At 44.9% G+C, this 22,973-nt stretch overlaps 1 protein-coding gene and 1 long non-coding RNA gene across 4 annotated transcripts in view; one reads left to right on the top strand and one right to left on the bottom strand.

The window, feature by feature from the left end:
- Cnbd2 (cyclic nucleotide binding domain containing 2) overlaps positions 1 to 22,973 on the bottom strand; it is a 96,098-nt gene that overhangs the window by 32,512 nt on the left and 40,613 nt on the right. For 2 of the 3 annotated variants that reach the window (XM_037205358.1, XM_037205359.1), the window contains 5 exons: positions 11,083 to 11,220; positions 7,434 to 7,487; positions 5,554 to 5,717; positions 1,619 to 1,775; positions 1,058 to 1,209 (listed from right to left, as the gene is read on the bottom strand). In XM_037205358.1, coding sequence (XP_037061253.1) covers positions 1,058 to 1,209; positions 1,619 to 1,775; positions 5,554 to 5,717; positions 7,434 to 7,487; positions 11,083 to 11,220 — 665 coding nt within the window. Of the gene's footprint in view, positions 1 to 1,057; positions 1,210 to 1,618; positions 1,776 to 5,553; positions 5,718 to 7,433; positions 7,488 to 11,082; positions 11,221 to 14,507; positions 14,722 to 22,973 lie in introns of those variants that run through there. The other variant, XM_028855557.2, reaches the window with a different exon arrangement.
- LOC119087904 overlaps positions 14,790 to 22,973 on the top strand; it is a 38,695-nt gene continuing 30,511 nt past the window's right edge. The window contains exon 1 of the long non-coding RNA XR_005091425.1: positions 14,790 to 14,968. This is a non-coding gene — a long non-coding RNA (uncharacterized LOC119087904). The remainder of the gene's footprint in view (positions 14,969 to 22,973) is intronic.

Here is a 22,973-nt window from a genome sequence, read left to right as displayed (position 1 = left end):
GAACAAACTGATACAAGCTGTGGCTTGTAAAGCTCCTGAACAGGGAGCTGCTAAACCACAGACAACTAAACTATAACACACTGCTAACTAGGCCTTAGTAATCCAGTTCTCTTTCATAGCTCACATTGCATCAGATCATGTTCCTAGTTGGAATGCTCAGAATTTGCTTTGGTTCTGAGAACTATATTGTTGTTTTTGTTTTTGTTTTTTTATTTTGCTTTGCTTCACTCTGTCCAAATTTAATTATCTATGGAATTTTCCTTTAATAAGCCTAAGAGCTGAGGTTGGGTGTCCGACCCATTTCCCAGCAGTTTGCTATATTCCCAGACTCCCCCGCCTTTCCAGGCTCCACCCCCTCAGCGATGCTATCTCCAGACCCAGCCACAGCGGCGGCTGGACCCCTCCATCCAGCACAGCTTCATCAGTTAACATTCATTTGATGAACATCATGTATGCTTAGCACTCTGCCAGCAGGAAGATTACAATGGCGGCCAAATCTGGTCCCTGCTGGCACGCTGCTGTCGGCCATGGCACGCACACTATGAAGGAATGACCACACAATGGAGAATCACAGGCTGGGTAGCGTTTGTAAGGGACACGGGATGCAACAGAATGGTAGATGGGGCACCCTGTCTCTCTGGGGTGACAACTGAGGGGGTACGTTAGTGAAACTGGATGTTGAGACCCTGTTAATTTAGATTAGACACGTCATCAGCCTGAGCCCCGACACTCTCATCTACACACTGAGGAAAATAAAAGGAGCAGCCTCGCAGGACTGGACATGAGGAGACTAGATGGGAAACAAGTACAAAGCACCAGCACCCCGCCTGGCCCGGCAAGTGCTCAGTGTGTGTTAGCTACTCTAGTGTTCTACTCTTCCACGGGAAGAGAGCTCAGCTGGGATCTGAAGGCATACTTGGATTTGGCTGGATCGAGAAGTTGGGTGGAAGGTGGTGTCTGAGAGAACCTCAGGCCAACAGCAACCACCAGCACGTTTCCAACCAAGGGCACAGCCAAACACAAGGAAGAGGAAAGATCTCGAATGAGGTGGAGTTACCTAAAAAAATTGTACCGATAGCGAGTTTCCTTCTGAACTTCATCGTCCAGCTTATTTGCAACGAAATCCTCCCGGTCGACAACCAGGAACTCTGTTTCCTCCATGCAGACCACTGTGGCTCTCCTGACTGCGGTGCTCAGAAGGCCCATTTCCTGGTGGGTGAACAGGGACAAGGGCAAGTGAGGCCCACCCAGTCCTGTACCCATCTTCCCACCGCGGCCCCTTCCATACTCCCACTCACCCCCACCCTACCACTGCACGTTCCCTTTATCTGTTGTTTGTGGAAAAGAGGTCTGCTACAGGCCCGAGGACGAGGGAGAGCTGGAAAGGCCTCTCTGTGGAGTCTATGGCTTCCCTGTGTCAATGGGGCAAAACAGGGCCTATACTCCTCAAGCATCAGGTGAAGAGGTCAGCTTTGGACACTGCGTTGTCCAACTCATCAGCGTTTGACAGTAAGGGCCCTGGGGTGCACGTGGGCTTGCCCAGAGGATGAGGGTTGGAGCAGGAGTCCGGTCATACCCCAACCCCAGCCCAGGAGGTGAGGCCCTTCCCCGGACTTACCCCGAAGCAGCCACCCTTGCGCAGCAGTGTTGGGTGAGGGTCGAGGAAGGCACTGCTTCCGTCTTCATCCTCGGTCACGGCAACCGTGCCCAGGTAGATGAAATAGAAACTATTGCCTCTCTGGCCCTTCTTGACGATCACACGCCGGCGGCCAAACCTGGGAAAGGATGGACTCCTAACTAAGAAGTGCCCCAGACTCAGTGCCGTGTGCTCTGGGACATGAAGGCACACACAACCTTGGGGTAGAAGAGACTTCAGAATGGCCCAGCCCCTGCCTGTCACTCAAACCTAGCCAGTCTCCTGCCTCAGTGATGCTGAGGTATCCTGGAAGCAACAGCTGCTTCAGTTTGCCTCACTGTTGGTTAAGCTTAGCATCTGAGAGTGCTCCTGGGAGCACGTGATGAAAGACTAGGGGTACCCAGCACAGCAGACATGGGAGAGACTGAACAGTGGTGAGCACTGGCTTTAGAGTCACACCAGGACTCTGAGCAGGTCATCTCCTCTTTGAACCTCAGTTTCTCTTATCTGTGAACTATGGGTGATGGGTGACATGCCTAGGAAGAGACAGATAAAGGGGTTGGCGGGACTGTGGGCAGGTGGAAGTGCTAGATGCCAAATCTGATAACTCCAGCTTGTTATCAAGGAAGGACCCATGTGGTGGAAAGAGAGAACTCCTTCCCTCAAGTTGTCCCCGACCTCCACACAGGTGCTGCGCGTGCCCTCCCAATGTAAGGAGAGAGAGAAAGAGGCATCACCTCTCTAGCTGCTCTCTACCCAACTTAGGGCTCAGACACCCAAGCCTAGTGCAAATAGGATTTGTTAGCAGGGTTCTCTCTCTCTCTCTCTCTCTCTCCTTTTCTTTTCTTTCTTTCTTTTTTCTTTTTTTTTTTTTTTGAGTCAAAAGCTCTGTATAGTTTTGGATCCTGTCCTGGAACTTGCTCTGTAGGCCAGGCTGGCCTTGAACTCTCAGAAATCTGCCTGCCTCTGCCTCCTGAGTGCTGGGATCAAAGGTGTGTGCCACCACCACCCAGCCCTTGTTAGCAGTTCTTAAACCCAGACCCCACTGATGATTCTAGGCAAAGCCAATCCAATGGAATGAAATAAAGGAGGAAAGAAAGAAGGAAAAATCCCAAGCCTGACCCAAGAGATGCTCTTTCCCTCTTGAGTCAGACTGAAGGGCATTAGGAGCTATGACATCTTAGCATTACAGGGAGGAAGGCTGGGCCTGGGGACACCGGCCTGTCCTGCCAGCTACCAAGAGGCTGAGGCAAGAAGATCTCCAGTTCGGTCGGGGCTTGTCTGGGCTACAGAGTAAGTTTAAAGCCAGCCAAGACAACTTAGTAAGACCCTGTCTCAAAACAAAAAATACGAAAAAGGGCTGGGGTTGTTCTTCGAAGGGAGAGTGCAAGGCCCCAGGTCCACTCCCCAGCAAGAGAAGATTAACAGGGCAGACACAGGCCTGCTTGTACTGACCTGCTAAATCTAACTGGGACTGACTTTTCAGATGAGCCTCAAGGCCTTCCCTGGGGCTGCGTTTTCTTTATAGCTGAAGACTTCTGTCTAAAGCGCTAATTCCTGGTCCCAGGAATGACTAGCAATTAGCAGGAGGTTTTTAAATGATCCTCACTTTGCTTAATCTCCCCCCAAATCTCTCTATTCTTAATACAATCATCATTATCACCACTTCACTAATGAAAATTCCAGGCTCAGAAGGTTCTGTGGCTTGCTTGGAGTCACACTGGGCAGCTGTGGTGTTATCTGCTTGCTCTATCATTTTCTTTCTTCCCCCTGACACCACTCAGCCAGCTTGCCTTTTTCTTCCTTCCTTGTCTCCTCACTCTCCTTCTTGTTCTTTTAACATGGACTCTTTACAGAAAAGAGTGAACTGCTCTTCTCCCCTGGACTTGAACAAAGCAAACGGTTCTCTCTGCCTGGAATGCCCTGGTCTACATGTCTTTTGTCAAGTCTACCTCCTCTTTGAAGTGATTTTGTGATTGTTGCATTAGTGTGTGCTTGTGTGAAGGCCAGAGCGCGACTCACAGGGGTTGCCTCTCCCTTCACCGATGAAGGAGCCATCACACCAGCCCTTACCTATTCTAGTACCGTCCTTCTTATGAGACTCGCCACCAAGCCACCATGCCCAAGGGACCTCTAGTTCTAGGGGGTCTGAAGTCTCTGACCTCCATGAGAGCCCGAGCACACACACAACTGAAAATAAAACACACCTTTAAAAATAGTAAAATTAGCAGAGCGGTGGTGGCACAAGCCTTTAATCCCAGCACTTGGGATGCAGAGGCAGATGGATCTCTATCAGTTCGAGGACAGTCTGGGTTCTAGGACAGCCAGGGCTACACAAAGAAACCCTGTCTTGAAAAACCAAAACAAGAAAAAAAAAAAAAGGAAAAAAAAAACTTTTAAAACCAACCCCCCCCCCCCCCACATCTAGGCTATGCAATATGAGTAGATCTTTATTCAGGCACTGAAAAACAGGACCCAGCAGGAGGTCAAAACTTGTAATTAAAGATGTGATAAATATATTTCTTTGGAAAATCTGCAACTTGAACATTACGTGAAATGTAGTATGTTTTCTTGCGTGTGTGTAGATACTTGTTTGCTTGTGCACATGTGGGTGTGGGAGCAGCTACACATGGAAATGCGTATGGAGGCCAGAGGGTGTCTCCCTTGGCTATTCGTTTTGTTTTGTTTGTTTGTCTATTTGGTTTGGTTTTTCAAGACAGGGTTTCTCTGTGTAACAGCCGTGGCTATCCTAGAACTCACTCTGTAGACCAGGCGGACCTCGAACTCACAGAGATCTACCTGCCTCTGCCTCTGGAGTGCTGGGATCAAAGGTGTGTGTCACCACCACCTGTTTTGGTCATTCTTCACCTTATGTTTTCATTACATTTATTCATTTATTTACCGTGTTGTTTGTGTGTGTGTGTGTGTGTGTGTGTGTGTGTGTGTGCTTGATTTGAATATAATTTGTCCCTTGGAAACTCTAGCTGGAGTTTGTGGTCCATTGTAAGGTATTGAGAGTGGAAACTTAATCCCAGGCCCTTAGGAAGTCATTAGGATTAGATAAAACTGGGCATAGTTTAGTGGAAGAGCATGTTCTTAGCATGCATATGACTTTGTGTTTAACCTCCAGGGCCAAGGGGAAAAAAGGCCTGAACTAAATCAGCAGCATGAACCCTCATGATCAAATGCTGGTAGCTTTTTTTTCCTTTCAGAGCTGAGGACCGAACCCAGGGCCCTGCGCTTGCTAGGCAAGCGCTCTACCACTGAGCTAAATCCCCAGCCCCCACCCCACCCCCTTTTTTTGTTTGTTTGTTTGTTTTTCAAGACAGGGCTTCTCTGTGTAACTTTGCTCCTGGATCTCACTTTGGAGACCAGGCTGGCCCCAAACTCACAGAGATCCGCCTGCCACTGCCTCCCAAGTGCTGGGATTAAAGGCGTGCAACACCACCACCTGGCTGCTGGTAGCTTCTTAAGAAGAAAAACCGAAGGATATTATATAGGCTCTCTGACTTTCACCATATGATGCTTGGGGCTCTGCCAGGAAGAAGGTCATCACCAGATGTGGGTCCTTGCCCTTGACCCAGACTGTAAGCCAAAAGTCTCTTTAGTGTATAACTAGTACATTACTAGTCACAGAAAATGGACTAAGACGCAGTGCCTAGGGTGAGTGTTCTCCCTCTCTGACCCTCATTTCTGCATCTGAAAGGTGTGTAAGTTGGACTAGCTCAGTTCAGAACCCCTGTTAGATAGTTTCAGATTCCATGACTGTGATTGGAGGACTCTCAGAAAGTGACTAAGCTAGGCTGCTACCCTCACCAACAAGCATCAGGTGACCTGCCATGTCTTTTCCATCTGGGGTCCTCCTGCCTAGTCCCACCCTAGTCCGGGAGCCAGGGGCTGTGCGTCTCTCAACTGACCTTTCAAAGCGCATGACCTTGGCCAGGAGCAGCTGCAGGGCCTCTGCATAGTTGCGGTAGCAATCTAGAACCTGGAGAATATTGCAGAGGGCTTGGATCTCCTGATCTGTCCTCCAGGACGGCTGCTTCTGTGTGATATGAATGGCCCTGGGAGGGAGGTGACCCTGGGGAGACACAGCCGGAGGATTCTAGCTAGCAACTCTCTGTATTCTTGCTCGTATGGTGCCTGTTCCACACACAGTAGTGGTTAACATGGACTGAGGGCTGTGTGCCGAGCATCAGAGTGAGCATCTACATACCCAGCTCACTGCATCTTCATCCAGCCCAAGAATTGTTCCCATTTGGTGAAGAAACTCAGAAAATCAATAGCTCTGCCACCTTCCAAGGCAGGGTATGTGGTTATCCCTGCTCCAGGACCTTGTGGTCCCCAGCACGAACACGTAACTCGGGGAGAGTTGTCCTTGGCTCGGCTAACACGTTCTTCTGTTTGGGACCAATGAGACCTGACTCACTAGCTATAGGCCATGGCAGCCACTGAGGATATTCCTTTCGGAAGCCCTCTTCCTTTTCTTGACTCCTGTGCACAGAATGTCCCTCAGTTCTAGAATTCTGTGGTGTTTAGAGAGGTCCCTGGTTTGTCCTGAATGGATCGGGGCAAAATTTTGGTAACCCTTCCATGCCTGGCATCAGGCATCGACTCATCTGAAAAACTGAAGGAACACAGAATTTAGAAGACTTCCTTACTATGTTTCACCAAGGAGGGGGCATGAGAAATTGGACTGTCCAGGAGGGCCAAGTACCAGGACCCACACCTCCAAAGGCGTGGGGGTGGAGCATGGGATGGGCACAGGTAGCTCCAGTATCAGTTAGAAAGTTCTGCTCCCCCTCTTTCCTCAGAGACTAGCCCAAATGGCTACTACAGACCTAGGTCAAGTCAGGTCTGAGCCAGTGAGAATGTGACTGGTTCCTACTACAATCAGACAGGCTCCTTTACATTTAAAATTGGATATTCAATTTTTATTTAATATCCAGGATTTGGAGGTTAGAAGAGAGGAAGATGTCAGGCATGGTGATGCACGCCTTCAATCCCAGCACTTGGGAGGCAGAGATAGGCAAATTTCTGTGAGTTCGAGGCCAGCCTGGTCTATAAAGCGAGTTCCAGGACAGCCAGGGCTACACAGAGAAATTCTGTCTCAAAAAAAAAAAAAAAAAAAAAAAAAAGAAGGTAGTAATAATGATGCTTGAGCCCAGAGACCACATCACACAGCCCAAAGACCCACACAGATATTAAGACCTTCTCTTGTCACAGTGGGACTGCCACTTGAAGGACTTCTAACACAGGAGGGGACATTTATGTCAGAATCCCGCAGAGAGCTCAGGCCAAACCAGAATTCACCAACAGGCCATTCTTCCCACCACCTGGTTTTATTCTCCTCTGTCCGGGCCTATCACGTCCCCAGTTTTGCTTTTCTGCTGATTTCCCATGAGCCCGAACCCAGAAACTCCCCGGGATTGGCCCTCCTCAGCTAAACAGTGGTAACAGTTGGTGGGCTGGGCCAGGAGACAGGATCGCTATGACCAGAAATGGAATGGCTACTTCAAAGTGCCACGAGTGTGGGCAGACCTGAACTAAAACCAGTTTTGTGTAGGGCTTCTTCCACCCTGAAACAGACAGAAGAGCAGACCCACCCTGACCCCCCACAGGGAAAAGTCCGCGCCCCACACACCTCCAGACCCACCCCGACCCCCACACAGGGAAAAGTCCGCGCCCCACACACCTCCAGACCCACCCCGACCCCCACACAGGGAAAAGTCCGCGCCCCACACACCTCCAGACCCACCCCGACCCCCACACAGGGAAAAGTCAGCACCCCACACACCTCCTCTGCAGCAAAGTCCATGGTATCAAATGTGATCCGGCATTGCTTCCTTTTCTGAAAGAAAGGAGGCAGATAACAGAGAATTAGTAAAACCGCCCTTGGAGTTCTGCTTTGGAAACCCTCTGTCTACCTGGACCACTGCAGCCATGGGAAACCTCCTTTTGTTATCTCTGCCCCCAAACCCCCGTACTCAGCCCTATGGCAGCATCAACAAGGTATTGTGAGGGTGGAGGGAAGGACAGGGTAGAAAGGAGGAAATGGCGATTGGGAAAAACAAGAATAAGGGATGAAAGGAAGAGGGAAAAGACTGGATAGCACAGAGTGGTGGGAGGGAGAAAAGGAGGGGCCAGGGAAGTCAAGCTTTGTTAAGTTTCTCCAGGAACTCAAACACGGTACTTCCTCCTTCTAACACTCCATTTAGACAATAGGACAAAACTGCTTTTATCAAGTCCCAGACTGGAAGAATTTGCCTAAGAGCCGGCCACACAGAAAGTAAGTGGCCAGCCAGGCGGTGGCGGCACATGCCTTTAATCCTAGCGCTTGGGAGGCAGAGGCAGGCAGATCTCTGTGAGTTCGAGGCCAGCCTGGTCTACAGAGGGAGATCCAGGGCCAAGGCTACACAAAGAAACCCTGTATAGAAAAAGAAAGAAAGGAAGGAAGGAAGGAAGGAAGGAAGGAAGGAAGGAAGGAAGGAAGGAAGGAAGGAAGGAAGGAAGAGGGAGGGGAGGAGGGAAGAAGGGAGGGAGGGAGGAGGGAGGAGGGAGGGGAGGAGGGATGGAGGGAAGGGGAGGGAAGGAAGGAAGGGGAAGAGGGAAGGGAAGGGGAAGGAAGGGAGGAAGGAAGGAAGGAAGGAAGGAAGGAAGGAAGGAAGGAAGGAAGGAAGGAAGGAAGAGGCCAAGCCAGAGTATGACCAGGAAGAGGACAAGAGATCTCACGGGTGAACTAACCAACCCAGTCTCCTGCCAGATGAAGGAAGGGTGCAAAAGGGAAGAGAACACATAGGAAGAGGCAACACAGAAGAAAAGCGGCCAAACCAAGGAACCCATTCTCCAGAGAACACCTCAGATGGTTCCCTGGAGCCCACTTGGATCTCTTGCCTGCTGTGAAATGCTGTCCTCCTAGCTTGTCAGCCATTTCCACCTCCATGAGAGCAGCTGGGACTGCTCCCCAGAGACCTTTGGATGGCCTGTGGTGTCCCTCATGGTGGTGGGGGGAAGGCATTAGACCCTCACCTGAGATTTCAGCTCCCTGCCTGTACTTCACAGCAGCTGAAAGCATTCTGTTCCAGCCGCACACGCTCTCCAGGGTGCTAGAGCACAGAGATTGTGGAGGGTAACTCAAGGGGGGGGCTCCACCTGTCCAGCTTTGGGGGAGTTGTCATCCGTGCTGGGGTGAAGCTTTTCAGCAACGTGGCTGTTTAGAGGTGACCTGTGCTCCTATGTACCGCCCCCGAACCCCGCCCGTCATGCTTCTAGAAGCCTAAATAAACTCATTCCTCAACTCAAGTGGTGCTCCTCAGGGAAGCCCACAAAGGAAGAGAGGGAAGCTCAGAAATACAGATTCCATACTCCATGGAAAGCTGGCCCCTGGCTCTCCCCACCTGGCCCTGTATTCCAGCCCAGCTCTTCAGTCAACGGCCATGTGGCTCCTCTACTGCTGTTGAAGGTCTCTTCTCTCCTGGAGGTCACTCTGACTGGGCACTGTGGTGAGGTCTGATGTCACACTCTCCTGACTTCATCCCTCACTCGGAGTCTTCTGTTCCCTGTCGCCCACACGTCAGCCCTACTCTTTCCTGTTGCCACCCTGAGAAGCAGAATGTCCTTCTTGAAAATGAAGTTGAGTTCCACAGGTTACAGTTTGATCCTAGCTCTCCCTTATCTCATGGCTGGTGACAGCGCTGAAGACCTATTGAGTTTGACCAGCACAGCCAGAGGATAAATCCACTGGAATGTCTTTAGGAGGAGGTGCCCTGCTTCTCCAGCCAGCCTGTAGGCTCCAGCTCCTACTATACCTTAACTTACTAATTAGATTATTGTCTAAAAAAAAAAAAGGTGGAAGTCCACCTTCCTATCCCCCCACTGTCCCTCTTCCATCCTCCATCCTTCAGAAATCATTCGGGGAAATTTCTTGGAACAAGACATTAGATGCAGAAGGCAGAGGTTTGGGTCTAATTACTCATGGCCCAAGAGGAAAATGGGCATGGCTGAACTGGAGAAATACTGAACTGGAGAAATACTGAACCTGGAGCGGGGTAGAGACACACCAAGAACCAATGAAGACCCCTCTGGGGGAATGACACACTAAGAACCAATGAAGACCCCTCTGGGGGAATGGGACACTAAGTCCCAATGAAGACACCTTTCGGGGAATGGCACACTAAGTCCCAATGAAGACACCTTTGGGGGAATGGGACAAACTGTCAGAATGGTGACTGTGGTGGCTGTAATGAGAACGTCTCCCATAGACCCATAGGTTTGAATACTTGGTCCTCAGCTGGTGGAACTGTTTGGGAAGGATTAGGAGGTGTGGCCTTGTTGGAGGAGGTGTGTCATCGGGGGTGGAATTTGAAGTTTCAAAAGGACCCTGAGATTTCCAGTGCTCTGATTCTGTGTCCTACTTGTGGATCAGATATGAGCTCTCAGCTACTGCTCTAGCACCATGCCTGCCTGCCTGCTGCCATGCTCCCTGCCAGGATGGCCATGAACTCTAACCCTCTGAAACTGAAAGCCCCAAACAAATTCTTCTGTAAGTTGCTTTGGTCATTGTATCTTCTCACAGCAATACACACAGAAGACAATGGCCAACCAACCACGGCTTCTTAGACAGAAAGAGCTCATGATTTACTGTTATAAGATATTTTAATCTGGGACCTTCTTTATCATGAAAATGGCGTCAGCATGGCAAACAGGATCCCCAAAAATGTCCCCTTCCCTTGGTAAAGAGAGGGTACACACCTCAAAACACTCAGGAAAATCCTGCTTCTGTTGTGGCCCCCTAATTCCATCAGGCTCTTGTGATTACTGTCAGAACTTTTTTTTTTTTTTTAATGTGAATTGGTGTTTTGCTTGCGTGTATGTCTGTGTGAGAGTGGAAGATCCCCTGCAACTGGAATTACAGACAGATGTGAGCTGCTATGTGGGTGCTGGCAATTCCTCTGGAAGAGCAGTCAGTGCTCTTAACCGCTGAGCCATCTCTCCAGCCCCGTGATAACAGTTGGAAAGCATACCATGCCTCCCTCACCCCTGGAGTTTCATGTCACCTGAGGGATGTGTGTGAGCTGAACACTACTGGCTTCTACTTCCACGAGGAGGAGGAGCCACAGACTTGGAAGGAAAATCTGGACAGGGGCCTCCCTTTCTCCCTACCCTCTGTTCTGCCCTACACTCAAGGCAGTGGGTCCTGCTACTGCCCTGCATCAGCAGGCTGCCCTAGCCAGCACCGCCTACCACAAGGCCACGAAAGGCATCTAATTCGGGGTTCAGACTTGGGCGGCCCACTTGCTCAATGATGTCGTCTCTCCAGTGGCAGGCTGGGATGAAGAGAGGTAGTGGTTGGATTTCACACATCTGTTTTCCCCTGTCTTCTCCCACAGATGGCTTTGTGCTGTATGCATCAAATCCCAGCAGCCCGGTTTAGCTGGGCTACTTACATCCCAAAAGGAGAAGATAGGTTGCTTCCTTTGAATAGGCTCAGTGATCTGATACTCCCGGAATCCCCTGAGGCCTTGGCGGAACATCTTACATACTCGAATCATTACGATTATGTCCATGGTGAGCTGGTACAGCCCCTGTGGAAACAGTGAACCAGGTCAATGAAAGTCATCTGCCCTCGGGCTGGGCAGCTCCAAAGAGGGCAGAATTGAATGGGATGAAAGGTAGTGATGTGTTGGAACAGTGGTTATACAGTCAGAAGTTTAGCTTTGGAGGTCGGGGGTGCTGGGGATTAAGCCTAGGGCCTTGAGCATGCTAGACATGAGCTCTACCCACTCTCTCAGGAAGTTTGAAAACCAGTTGAAATTTTGTTGGTAGGGGTAGACACTCAGGGCATCCTTCTCACCAGGAGCCAATTGTTAAACACTCACAGTGCATGTGTGTGTGTGTGTGTGTGTGTGTGTGTGTGTGTGTGTGTGCTGGGGCACGGGTAAGCTATACAAAACTGTGGAATCAGAGGAATCTGAAGGGAAAATGGTCAATAGAGTCCAATACTTCTAGTTTTGAACACTGAGGAAAATGTCATAATTGAAGAAAATTGTGTGGCCCTAGATGCAGAGGTATCCAAGACCTCTGGATTGGATTCTCTGGAGCCTTGCAAAAGCAAGCAGGCCTGCTGACACTGATTCTCTTTTGTTTAGTTATTAGTGCACTATTTGCCTGTTTGTTTGCTGATTAAATTTTGGGCCTTGCATCTGCTAGGTAAAGACTCTACTACTGAACCATATTTCCAACTTCTGATGCCATGATTTTAGCCCAAGATGACCTCTACTATATCGAAGGCTAATACAGTTGCATTATCTTAAGTCATTAAACTGTAGTGATTTGGGGCCAGCATGATGCCTGGATCAGTGGGTAAGGGCAATTGATAACAAACTCAAAGACTTGAATTTGACACTCGGACCTACAGGATGAAAGGAAAGAACCGACTTACACAAAATGTCCTCTGAACTCCACATGGGCAACGTGGCATGCACACACAGGAGCATATACACACAAATAAATAAATATACACATACATAATAAATGTAATTTAAAAATTAAATCGTGCCGGGCGGTGGTGGTGCACGCCTTTAATCCCAGCACTTGGGAGGCAGAGGCAGGCGGATCTCTGTGAGTTCGAGGCCAGCCTGGGCTACCAAGTGAGTTCCAGGAAAGGCACAAAGCTACACAGAGGAACCCTGTCTCGAAAAACCAAAAAAAAAAAAAAAAAAAAAATTAAATCGTGGTGGTGTGTTACATCAACAATAGAAAGCTGGGGTTGGAGAGATGGCTCAGAGGTTAAAAGCACTGGCTGCTCTTGCAGAAGTCCTGAGTTCAGTTCCCAGCAACCACACGGCAACTTACAACCACCATAATGAGACCTGGTACTCTCTTCTGGCCTGCAGGCAAAGCACTGTATTCATAATAAACCTTGAAGAAGAAAAAACCAATAGAAAGCTAATATCTAATCTAAGATGAGCCATTTGTCATTTCCCAGGGGATGTGAAATTGGACTGAGGACAAACAGGCCATCCATCTGCTGGGGATGTCTTTCTATATACTGTGAATGTGTTTCTCTGATTGATTGATAAATAAAACACTGATTGGCCAGTAGCCAGGCAGGAAGTATAGTATAGGTGGGATAAGCAGAGAGGAGAATTCTGGGAAGTGGAAGGCTAAGTTAGGAGCCGCTGCCAGCTGCTGCCATGAGAAGCAAAATGTAAAGATACCGGTAAGCCATAAGCCATGTGGCAAGGTATAGATTTACAGAAATGGGTTAATTTATGATGTAAGATCTAGCTAGCAAGAAACCTGAGTCATTAGGCCATACAGTTTAATTAATATAAGCCTCTGTGTGTTTACTTGGGTCCAAGTGGCTGCAGAACTGGCGGGTGAGAGAGATTTGTCCTGACCACGGGCCAGGTGGGACACAGGAAAACTTCAACTACATCCATCCCTAACTGAATTCGGGAGTCAGGACAGACTTCTACTAGCCAAGCAAATGTGTAGGATGGGGGGCATCCAAAATGCAGAACAATCTAAAAGCCAAGCACTCATCCAGGTCTTCTCAAAGTCAATCTCCTGAGGAAAATAAGGAATGGAGGATGTTTTAGATTCTAAAACTTAGAAGAAAAATTCAGGAGGCATTTCTTGAGCCTTTGAGTCCATGATAACAAACTACAAAGGGAGGGAGTTCAGTTGGTAAAGCACCTGCTGCACAAGCGTGAGGATCAGTCTCCAGAGCCCACATCAAGAAGCTGGGTGTGATGGCACATGCTGGTGATACCAGCTCAGAGGAGATGTATATATCCTGGGCCTCTGTGGCCAGCCAGCTTGGCACACTCCAGGCCAGTCTCTCTCTCTCTCTCTCTCTCTCTCTCTCTCTCTCTCTCTCTCACACACACACACACACACACACACACACACACGGTAGATGGTGCTTCAGGAACAACACCTTAAATTGACCTCTGACCTCTACACATACGTATACACATATGCATCCACACTGATACACATTATTTTTTTTAAGAATGGTCTCACTGTGCAGCCCCAATTGTCCTGGAACTTGCTACGTAGATCAGGCTGACCTTAAACTTACAGAGAATCCACCTGCCTCTATCTCCCAAATGTAGAGATTAAAGGTCTGTGACACCACACACAGGTTATACACACATACTTCAAAATTATCTATCTATCTATCTATCTATCTATCTATCTATCTATCTATCTTATGTGCATGGGTGTTTTGTCTGAATGTGTGTCTGTGTACCATGTGTGTGCCTGGTGTCCACAGAAGCCAGGAGATGATGGAATTACAGGGAGAGAAATGACAGAATTATAACATAACCTCAAAAATAAAAGAAATAATTTTAAAGTGCTTCATTAGCAATATTAATGCTTACTGGGTATAATTTACTATCATCAGGCCATTATTCTTCAGCAGTAAATTCATGTAGATGCTAACATTATTGCTCTTTACAGAAGAGAAAAACAGTACAACAGACCCAGTTATGTGCCTAAGGTCCCATGACTGGTAGGTGGTGGGCATCTAAACCTGAGCAGCCTGCCTCCAGAGTCCATAGCTAACCCTCTTACCCTCCTTCACTGCCCTGCCTCATTTCTTCTCTCTGTTCCAGAAAGAATGGGTAAGAACATGACTTCAAAGCTCACCCAGGGGTAGAAGGCCAGAGAGCAGGGATCATAACTCAGTCCTGAGCCTCTCTGGGGCTTCCCTTCTTTGTGCCAAGCTGTGAATCTGAGAGGTACAGGGTGCCACCACTCATCTGAGGCCTCTGCCACACCTGCTTCCTTCTTCCTCTATGCCTGCTCCTTTAAATCTTCTGCTCAGGAATTCCCTCCCAGAGCCCGTGACCTGCCTCACCTCCGCCATCTTCAGGACCTTCCAGCTAGGAGAAAACTTACATCTCTTCATGGTTCCTAAGTTGGCAAATGGTACAAATGGACCGTTTGCCTTTCACAGGGAGGACAAGAAGTCTTCCCCTATGAGTCGCTAAAGTAAAAACAAACAACTTCCCTCAGTGGCAAAGCAGTAGCTGCTGCTCCTCACTCCCTACACCCTGCCAACAGCTGCTGGAAGCCTGATTCCAAGAAAACCGTATTCTGAGAATCTACTGATGTCACAAGCAAAAATTCTGGAGGGGAGAGGAGGTAATGGTGTATCGGGATCTAATATTTATTGAGCTAACATGGGCGTTATCCTTGCAGCCCCATGAGGGACCTTAAACCCAACCCTTTTCATGAAGACACTAGGGCTCAAAGTGGATAAACAACCTCCAGGGTCATGGAAGCATCTTGAAAAAGGGAAAAGTTTTGCAGCTCCAGGTAAGAACAGTCAACTTTCAGCTCAGCGATACTGAGACTGGAGAGACACTAGGGAGTGGGCCCCCTGGCTTTGTCCCGGAAGTCACGATGAAGCAGTACAATCAGGAAATCCTTCAACCAGCTACAAGATCAAGTGGTGAAAGGACCTTGTTAAAGTAAATGACTCTGTGGTCCTAAAAGCAGAGAAGAAAAAGACGGCAATCATAGTCCAACTCTCTCCATATTACTTCAATTTGTTTTTACATTAAGATCCTCAGTGAAAAACTGGAATTGCAAGTATCACATGACACACCATCCTTTCTTTCCATCCAATCCCCAACCAATAGAGAAAATGAAGAGCACTGAACTTAGAGAAGACAGCCAGAACAAACTCCTAGACTGGAGAGCTGGAGGTGTGCCCCGGCAGAACATCTGCCTAGCATGCATCTAAAGGAGTCCTAGTAGACCTTATTCATACACACACACACACACACACACACACACACACACACACACACACACTACACAGAAAACTAAGGGATGATAAGAATAAGGTCTGTGGACGTATACTTATGTCAATTCCCTGGTTTTGATACTGGATTATATTATGCAAGACATTACTGCTGGGGAAACTAGGTGAAGAATACAAGACCTCTCTGTACTACTTTGTGGTGGTTTGAAAGAAAATGGCCCCCATAAGCTCACAGGGAATTGCTATGGGATAATGCTTTTGTACACTGTAAAGATTTGTCACTCCTATTGGTTTAATAAAACGCTGATTGGCCAATAGCCAGGCAGGAAATATAGGTAGGGTGACCAGACTAGGATAATTCTGGGAGGAGGAAAGGCAGAGACAGAGTCTCCAGCCAGACACAGAGGAAGTAAGATGAGAATGCTGGACTGAGAAAAGGAACCAAGCCACGTGGCTAAACACAGACAAGAATTATGGGTTAATTTAAGCATAAGAGCTAGTTAGCTATAAGCCTGAGCAATAGACCAAAACAGTTCATAATTAATATAAGCCTCTGGGTGTTTACTTGGGACCAAGCAGCTGCGGGACACAGGAAAACTTCCCCCTGCAGGGAGTGGCAATGGCACTATTAGCAGGTGGGGCCACGCTGGAGTGGGTGTGGCCTTGTTGGAAGAAGTGTGACTAAGTCTTCTATGGTGATATTTTATTTGTACTGAAATGTGGTTTTATTTGTATGTTAATAAATAAAGTTACCCAGGGGTCAGAGCTATTAGAGCCATAGCAGAAGTTGGGCAGTGGTGGTGTACGCCTTTAATCCCAGCACTTGGTAGGCAGAGCTAGGTAGATCTCTGTGTGTTCAAGGATACAGCCAGCATTGGAGACACACGCCTTTAATCTCAATACCAACCATAGAAGACCTGGAGGTCTGTACAGACAGGCAGTGATGAGGCGGTCATGTGGTTGGGTTTACAACCAATGAGAAGGCAGAACAGAAAGTCTATATAAAGACAAACACACAGGAAGTAGGTCTCTCTTTTGCTGAAGAGGCTAGCTGCAGCAGACGGGTAAGGCTCTTAGCTCGGATCTCTTGAATTTCTTCTTTGCATTGGTTCTGTGTTTCTTATTTAATAAGACGGTTACTTCTACATTTAGCACCCAACGTGACAAGAATCCATTAAAAACCACTTGACTTGGCTTGGCAGCAGGTCTGGTTTCCTGCCTGGGTCGCCGGCTCCCTAGCTCTAGCCCAGGTCAGCTTGGTCTCAGGCCGGACTGACCGTAGCCCCAAGTGGTTAGCTGCAGTTGGAGCTACTTGCTTAAAGCCGGTGCTACAAACAACTCAGGCCTGCCCTGCCAAACAGGGCCCCTGCCTGTAAAGCCAATGCACGTGGTCGGAGCTTAAGGAAGCCAGAGCCAAGACTTGATTCAGCTCAAGCAGGAACACATGGCTGATTTAAGCTTTTAGCCAGAACTTGTGGCTATGCTTTCTTGCTCTCTCTCTCTCTCTCTCTCTCTCTCTCTCTCTCTCTCTCTCTCTGGATTCACACCTCGGACACTAGGTGGCTGTTTTGAAATTCCCTCAGATTTCTACTGTTCTACGCAGACATGGTAAGTCAAATAAGATATCAAATATTTTAAAGGAAACTATTTAAAAGAGAATTTTTTCCACATTAAAAAAAATGGGTTTTATGTGTACATTGGAAGAAAATTGGGCTTTGTTTGAAATTTTAGGCAGTCTGACAATGGAACAACTATATGAGAAGATTAATATTGATCGAATTATGCAGTTTATTACTTTTCTTATCCTCATTTTACTATTTAAAAAGATAGTCGATTTAAGTGCCAGGATAACATTATTAGAAAAACCTGTTAAAACCTGTAAAAATGAATTATAAAGAAATTCACATTCAGACAGAAGAAATTAACAGTGAAGTTGTTTCAAAATTGGATCATAAGGTTACAGAAAGAAAGCCTGTTTTCACACAATCACCCTTAATTTATCTGGTAGCCATAGAGCAGCTACCTGGTGAAGAGAATAGATAAACTACTTGGATTCCAATTGAAATGTTAGACTTACAAAGATTTAAGGAGGCAATAGCATCTTATGGCATGTATTCCCCATATGTAAAGCAAATGTTAAACACCTAGTCAACTTATAATAGGATTCTAGCACAGGACTGGTGGGAGCTGGCACAGGCTGTTCTAGAACACGGACAAAACCTCCAGTGGAAAATGTGGTTCAAGGATGAGGCTAAAAATATAGAAAAACAATGGAGGGATAAAGGAACACAAGTCTGCCAGGATCAGCTTATTGGAGAAGGCCAATATGCATCAGTACAAACACAATGTTTATATGATGTCCAAACCCTAATTTTATGTAGAATGGCAGCCTTGAATGCATGGGACAGAACTGAGGAACCAGAAAAAAAAAACTGAGTCATTTACAAAGGTTATACAGGGCCCAAAAGAATCTTTCACAGATTTCTTGCAAAGATTGACTTCAGCAGTAAAGAGAATGGTCCCGAATTCAGAAGCCAGTCAGATAATAATCAAATCTTTGGCTTTTGAGAATGCAAGTGCAGAGTGCAAGAGAATAATCAGGCCGTTAAAGGCAAGATCTGAACCCTTGGAAGATTGGAATAGAGACGCAGTTAATGTTGAGGCTCATGACCATGACGATATGTGGGTAGAAGCAATTTTAAAAGGTTTGAGGAATGTTAGATGTTTTGGATGTGGAAAGCAAGGACATTTGAAAAGGGACTATAAACAGGTCATTCCTAGAAACAATGTTTCTTCAAGGAACAATGGCAACAGAATGCCCCTTCCTTCTGGAGTATGCAGAAGGTGTGGTAAGGGAAAACACTGAACCAACAAATGTAGATCAACAAGGGACAGACAAGGTAATATTTTGCCTCAGTGAGAAACTCCCAGAGGGGCCTCATGCAGGCCCCCATAGCAAATCCAGTTCAAACCTTTCCTGCAGCCTTAGAGGAAACCCCTACTCAGAGTAATTAAATAACCAAATGCCTATTGGAATAAATAATGCTGGTTGGGATGATGAAACAGAGAGAATAGAAAATTCAGGAGAAAATATAAAGAAAATTTTTCTTTGCAAACTTCTATTAATGAAGAAAGACCAAAATTAACAATAAAAATAAATGGTGTTTTGTTGTCTGGTCTGGTAGACACAGGTGCGGACATTACCATAATTGCATCAGAATTTTGGCATCCAACTTGGCCTCTTCAGGAGGTAAACGTTCAACTGTTAGGAATTGGGACATTATTTCAAGTGAAACAGAGTGCAAGATGGCTCGAATGTATAGGTCCAGAAGGACAGAGAGGAAAATTAAAACCATATGTGGCTAACATAGCTATGAACCTGTGGAGTTGAGACTTGTTGCAACAATGGAATACTCAGATTAATATCCCTCCAATCTCAGAAACAAATCATAAACTAGCACATGTTTCTGAGAGAAATATTAAAAGATATTATTCTAATGAGTGGTCACCAGCCATCCATATTATAAAAGAACAGGGCACAACAACTGATGATCTTCCAAAGACACCAACAGCTCTACCTTTACAATGGTTAACAGACAAGCCTGTATGGGTTCAGCAATGGCCTTTAACAACAAAGAAACTCTAGGCTTTAGAAGAGCTGGTAGAAGGAACAGTTAAATGCTCAGCATATTGAAGAATCAACCAGCCCTTGGAATTCTCCTGTATTTGTTATTAAAAAGAAATCTGGTAAATGGAGAATGGTAACAGACCTTAGAGCAATTAACAAAGTAATTCAACCAATGGGCTCTCTACAATCTGGAATTCCTTTTCCTACTCTGTTACCAAAAGGATGGCCTCTCATAGTTATTGATTTAAAAGACTGTTTCTTTTCAATACCCTTACAAGAAAAAGACAGAGAAAGATTTGCTTTCACAGTGCCTACTTATAATAATTCTCAACGGGTTAAAAGATTTCAATGGAGGGTCCTCCCACAGGGAATGTTGAATAGCCCAATTCTGTGCCAATATTTTGTACAACAGCCATTGGAAGTAATACATAAAAATTTCCTAAATCTATAATTTATCATTATATGGATGATATTTTACTAGCTGACTCAAATGCAGATACTTTAGAAAGAATATTTGAAGAAGTAAAGAAAATTTTGCCTTGCTTGGGATTACAAATTGCTCCTGAAAAGATACAAAAAGGAGATTCTATTATTTAGGATATAAAATAGAGCTACAAAAAATTAGACTCCAAAAGGTGCAAATTAGGAGAGAGAGACTACAGACTCTTAATTACCTTCAAAGATTATTTGGAGACATTTCTCATCTACGAACTATTGTTGGGATAAAAAATGATGAACTGAATAATTTGTTCAAAACCTTAGAAGGTGACAAGGACTTAAATAGTCCAAGAGAATTATCACCTGAAGCTGAGAAAGAATTAGCCTTGGTAGAAAAGAAATTACATGAAGGACACATGGATTGTATTGATCCAAAGCTAGATTGCATTTTGGTTATTTTACTTTCTAGGCATTCTCCTACAGGAATATTAATGCAGAGGGAAGATATTATATTGGAATGGATATTTTTACCAAATAAACCAAATAAAAAATTAAAAACTTATGTGGAAAAAAATCTCTGACTTGATTTGGAAAGGAAAATTGAGACTTCGTCAGTTAGTAGGAATAGACCCAGCAGAAATTGTTGTACCTTTAACTAAGGAGAACATTGAACAATTATGGACAGAAAATAAACCTTGGCAAAGAGCTTGCGGTAATTTTTTGGTAGAAATAAACAGCAAATATCCCAAAAGCGATAGAATTGATCTTATAAAGAGAGCTGATTGGATCTTGCCTCAAATTGTGTGGGAAAAAACCCATATCTGGAGTTCGTACATTTTATACAGATGCCAACAAATAAGGAATGGCAGGTTACAAATCAGAAAATTTAAGTAAAGTTGTTCAAAGTCCTTATAATTCAGTTCAAAAATCAGAATTGTATGCTATTCTGTTGGTATTAATGGATTTTTCAGAACCTATCATCATAGTAACTGACTCTCAGTATGCTGAAAGAGTAGTATTACATATTGAGACTGCAGAATTTATCCCTGATGCTTCAGAATTAACTTCACTATTTATTCAATTACAAGATACAATTAGGAAAAGGAGTCATCCTTTATATATAACTCACATTCGATCCCATAACGGTCTGCCATGCCCTCTAGCACAAGGCAATGATGAGATTGATAAATTATTGATAGGAAATGTGCTGGAGGCCTCAGTATTTCATAAAAACATCATGTCAATAATATAGGTTTAAAAAAGGATTTTTCTATAACCTGGCAACAAGCCAAAGAAATATCCTACTTGTTCCTTCTACAATCAAACGCCATTACCAGCAGGATGTAACCCAAAGGGTACTCAGAGGAATGAAATCTGGCAGATGGACGTGTTTCACTTTGCAGAATTTGGAAAATTGAAATATATACACCATACCATCAGTACTTATTCAGGATTTCAATGGGCAACTGCTCTGAGTTCTGAAAAAGCTGATTCTGTAATCACTCATTTGCTAGAAGTTATGGCCATCGTGGGCATACCTGCACAAATCAAAACTGACAATGCTCCATCATATATCTCTGTTAAAATGAAACAGTTTTTTGCTTATTACAATATAAAGCATATTACAGGTATACCATATAATCCTACAGGTCAAGCAGTTATAGAAAGATCAAACAGAACTCTAAAGGATATGCTAAATAAACAGAAAGGGGTAACAAATACCCCCCAGAAATAGACTACATAATACTCTATTAACTTTGAATTTTCTCAGTGCCAATGAGAAAGGGACAACAGCTGCAGAGAGACATTGGATAATAGAAAAAAAACTACAGAATTAAATCAGCCTATATACCTTAAGGATGTGCTGACCTCAGAATGGAAACTAGGATATGTGTTACATTGGGGACGAGGTTTTGCCTTTGTTTCTACAGGAGAAGATAAGCTGTGGGTACCATCAAAATTGATAAAGGTTCGATTTGAACAAGAGAGTCCTCTTAATTAGAAGAGGTGATAGTTCATCAACCAGCATGAACATCCAATTTAAACTAACTTATATCAGTAACACATGCCTTTTCATTTAATCAGATAATAACTTGCCAAAAAAGAACATCCCCAAAAAACTTGGGGAAAGGTTTTTGTTTTTGTCTTTTAGGAGACTGAAGGTTAAGGAATCTGAAGAACACTGGACAAATGAGACAACTGAAGAAAAGGAACAAATCATCTATCCCAGGAAACAGAGTGAAACGGCATATGGGTATATATCATCTAAAAAAAATTTATGTCTTCCTAAATGTTTGTTTCTGCTTTTCTCTAAAGATTTAACACTATTGGTGTTCTAATAGTCCCAGTTCAATTAAAATTTATAGCTGACCTTGAGGTTGGAGAATGGCTCTCTCCTTCTTTAAACTCAAGCATGTTGTTAAAAGAAAAATGCAAACGCCTGTATCATGCCAGAAGAAAAGAGCCATCTTCTGCTATGGGACAGGAGAAAAGACAAATTAATTAAGGGACTATTCTATTACTAATCTCAACTCTTTGAGGAAATCACGGCCAGGCCTAACATCAACTGAAGTCTCCAGGAAGAAGATGGGGCAACAACAATTCCACGTGGACAATAATAACATCACTAAGCTGACAAACATCATCTACAGATCAGCTTTGGACTACAAAGTGCTCAGAGCAATTTTTGAGATGGCTAGCTGAGATGATTCAGTCTCAAAGACTACTTGAATAAGGACTTGAGATAAACCCTGAACTTTGGCATTATACATGGACTGGATAATGAAGGATATAGTTACCTTTCCTAGAATTTGACAATTATCCTAAAATTTTTCTTTCAGGATAAAGATACCTTCACCCATACCCAGTAGGAAGCAATTTTAAGAATACGATGCCCACATTCCCAAAGAGGTGGTATGGGGTGGGTGGTATTTTGGTCTTTTTAATGGGTTTTGGGTCTGGGATAATTTTCATTGTTTAGGGGGGTTGGTTACAAGTTGTTGTCAAGGGTTATGAAAAAGGCTAAGCAAAGGAGATTAGATTTAAGGTTCTTGTTTAAAAAAAAAAAAGAAAAGAAAAGAAAAAGACAATTACTAGTTTTAAATACTTTACATTGGATTGGATTGATTTATATTGTATACAAATTATATATATTGAAATTGATATTGTCAGAAAATGCTATATGTATATTTCTAATTGTACTTATACCATTCATTAACAATGTAATGCAATTTTCTGATCCTTGAATGTTATTATTACCAACTATTAGGATATAAAGAAATGAAAGTTAGTAGTTAGACATTATAATAGAACTTATAGTCATATTAGGTATGTTTTCAAGATTGAGCAGATATATTTTAGATAGACAGGTCATCTTCAGACCCTTCAGAGATCTACAGAATTTTAAATTTAAACATTTAAAATGTTTTAATAACTTAGAAAATTTTTCTTTTTTGTTATGACTATGAGACATGTCGGCTCCTGGCAGT

This window comes from Peromyscus leucopus, chromosome 4 (genome assembly GCF_004664715.2).
Source record: "Peromyscus leucopus breed LL Stock chromosome 4, UCI_PerLeu_2.1, whole genome shotgun sequence".
NCBI lineage: Eukaryota > Metazoa > Chordata > Mammalia > Rodentia > Cricetidae > Peromyscus > Peromyscus leucopus.
This window is presented reverse-complemented; position numbering and strand designations above follow the sequence as displayed.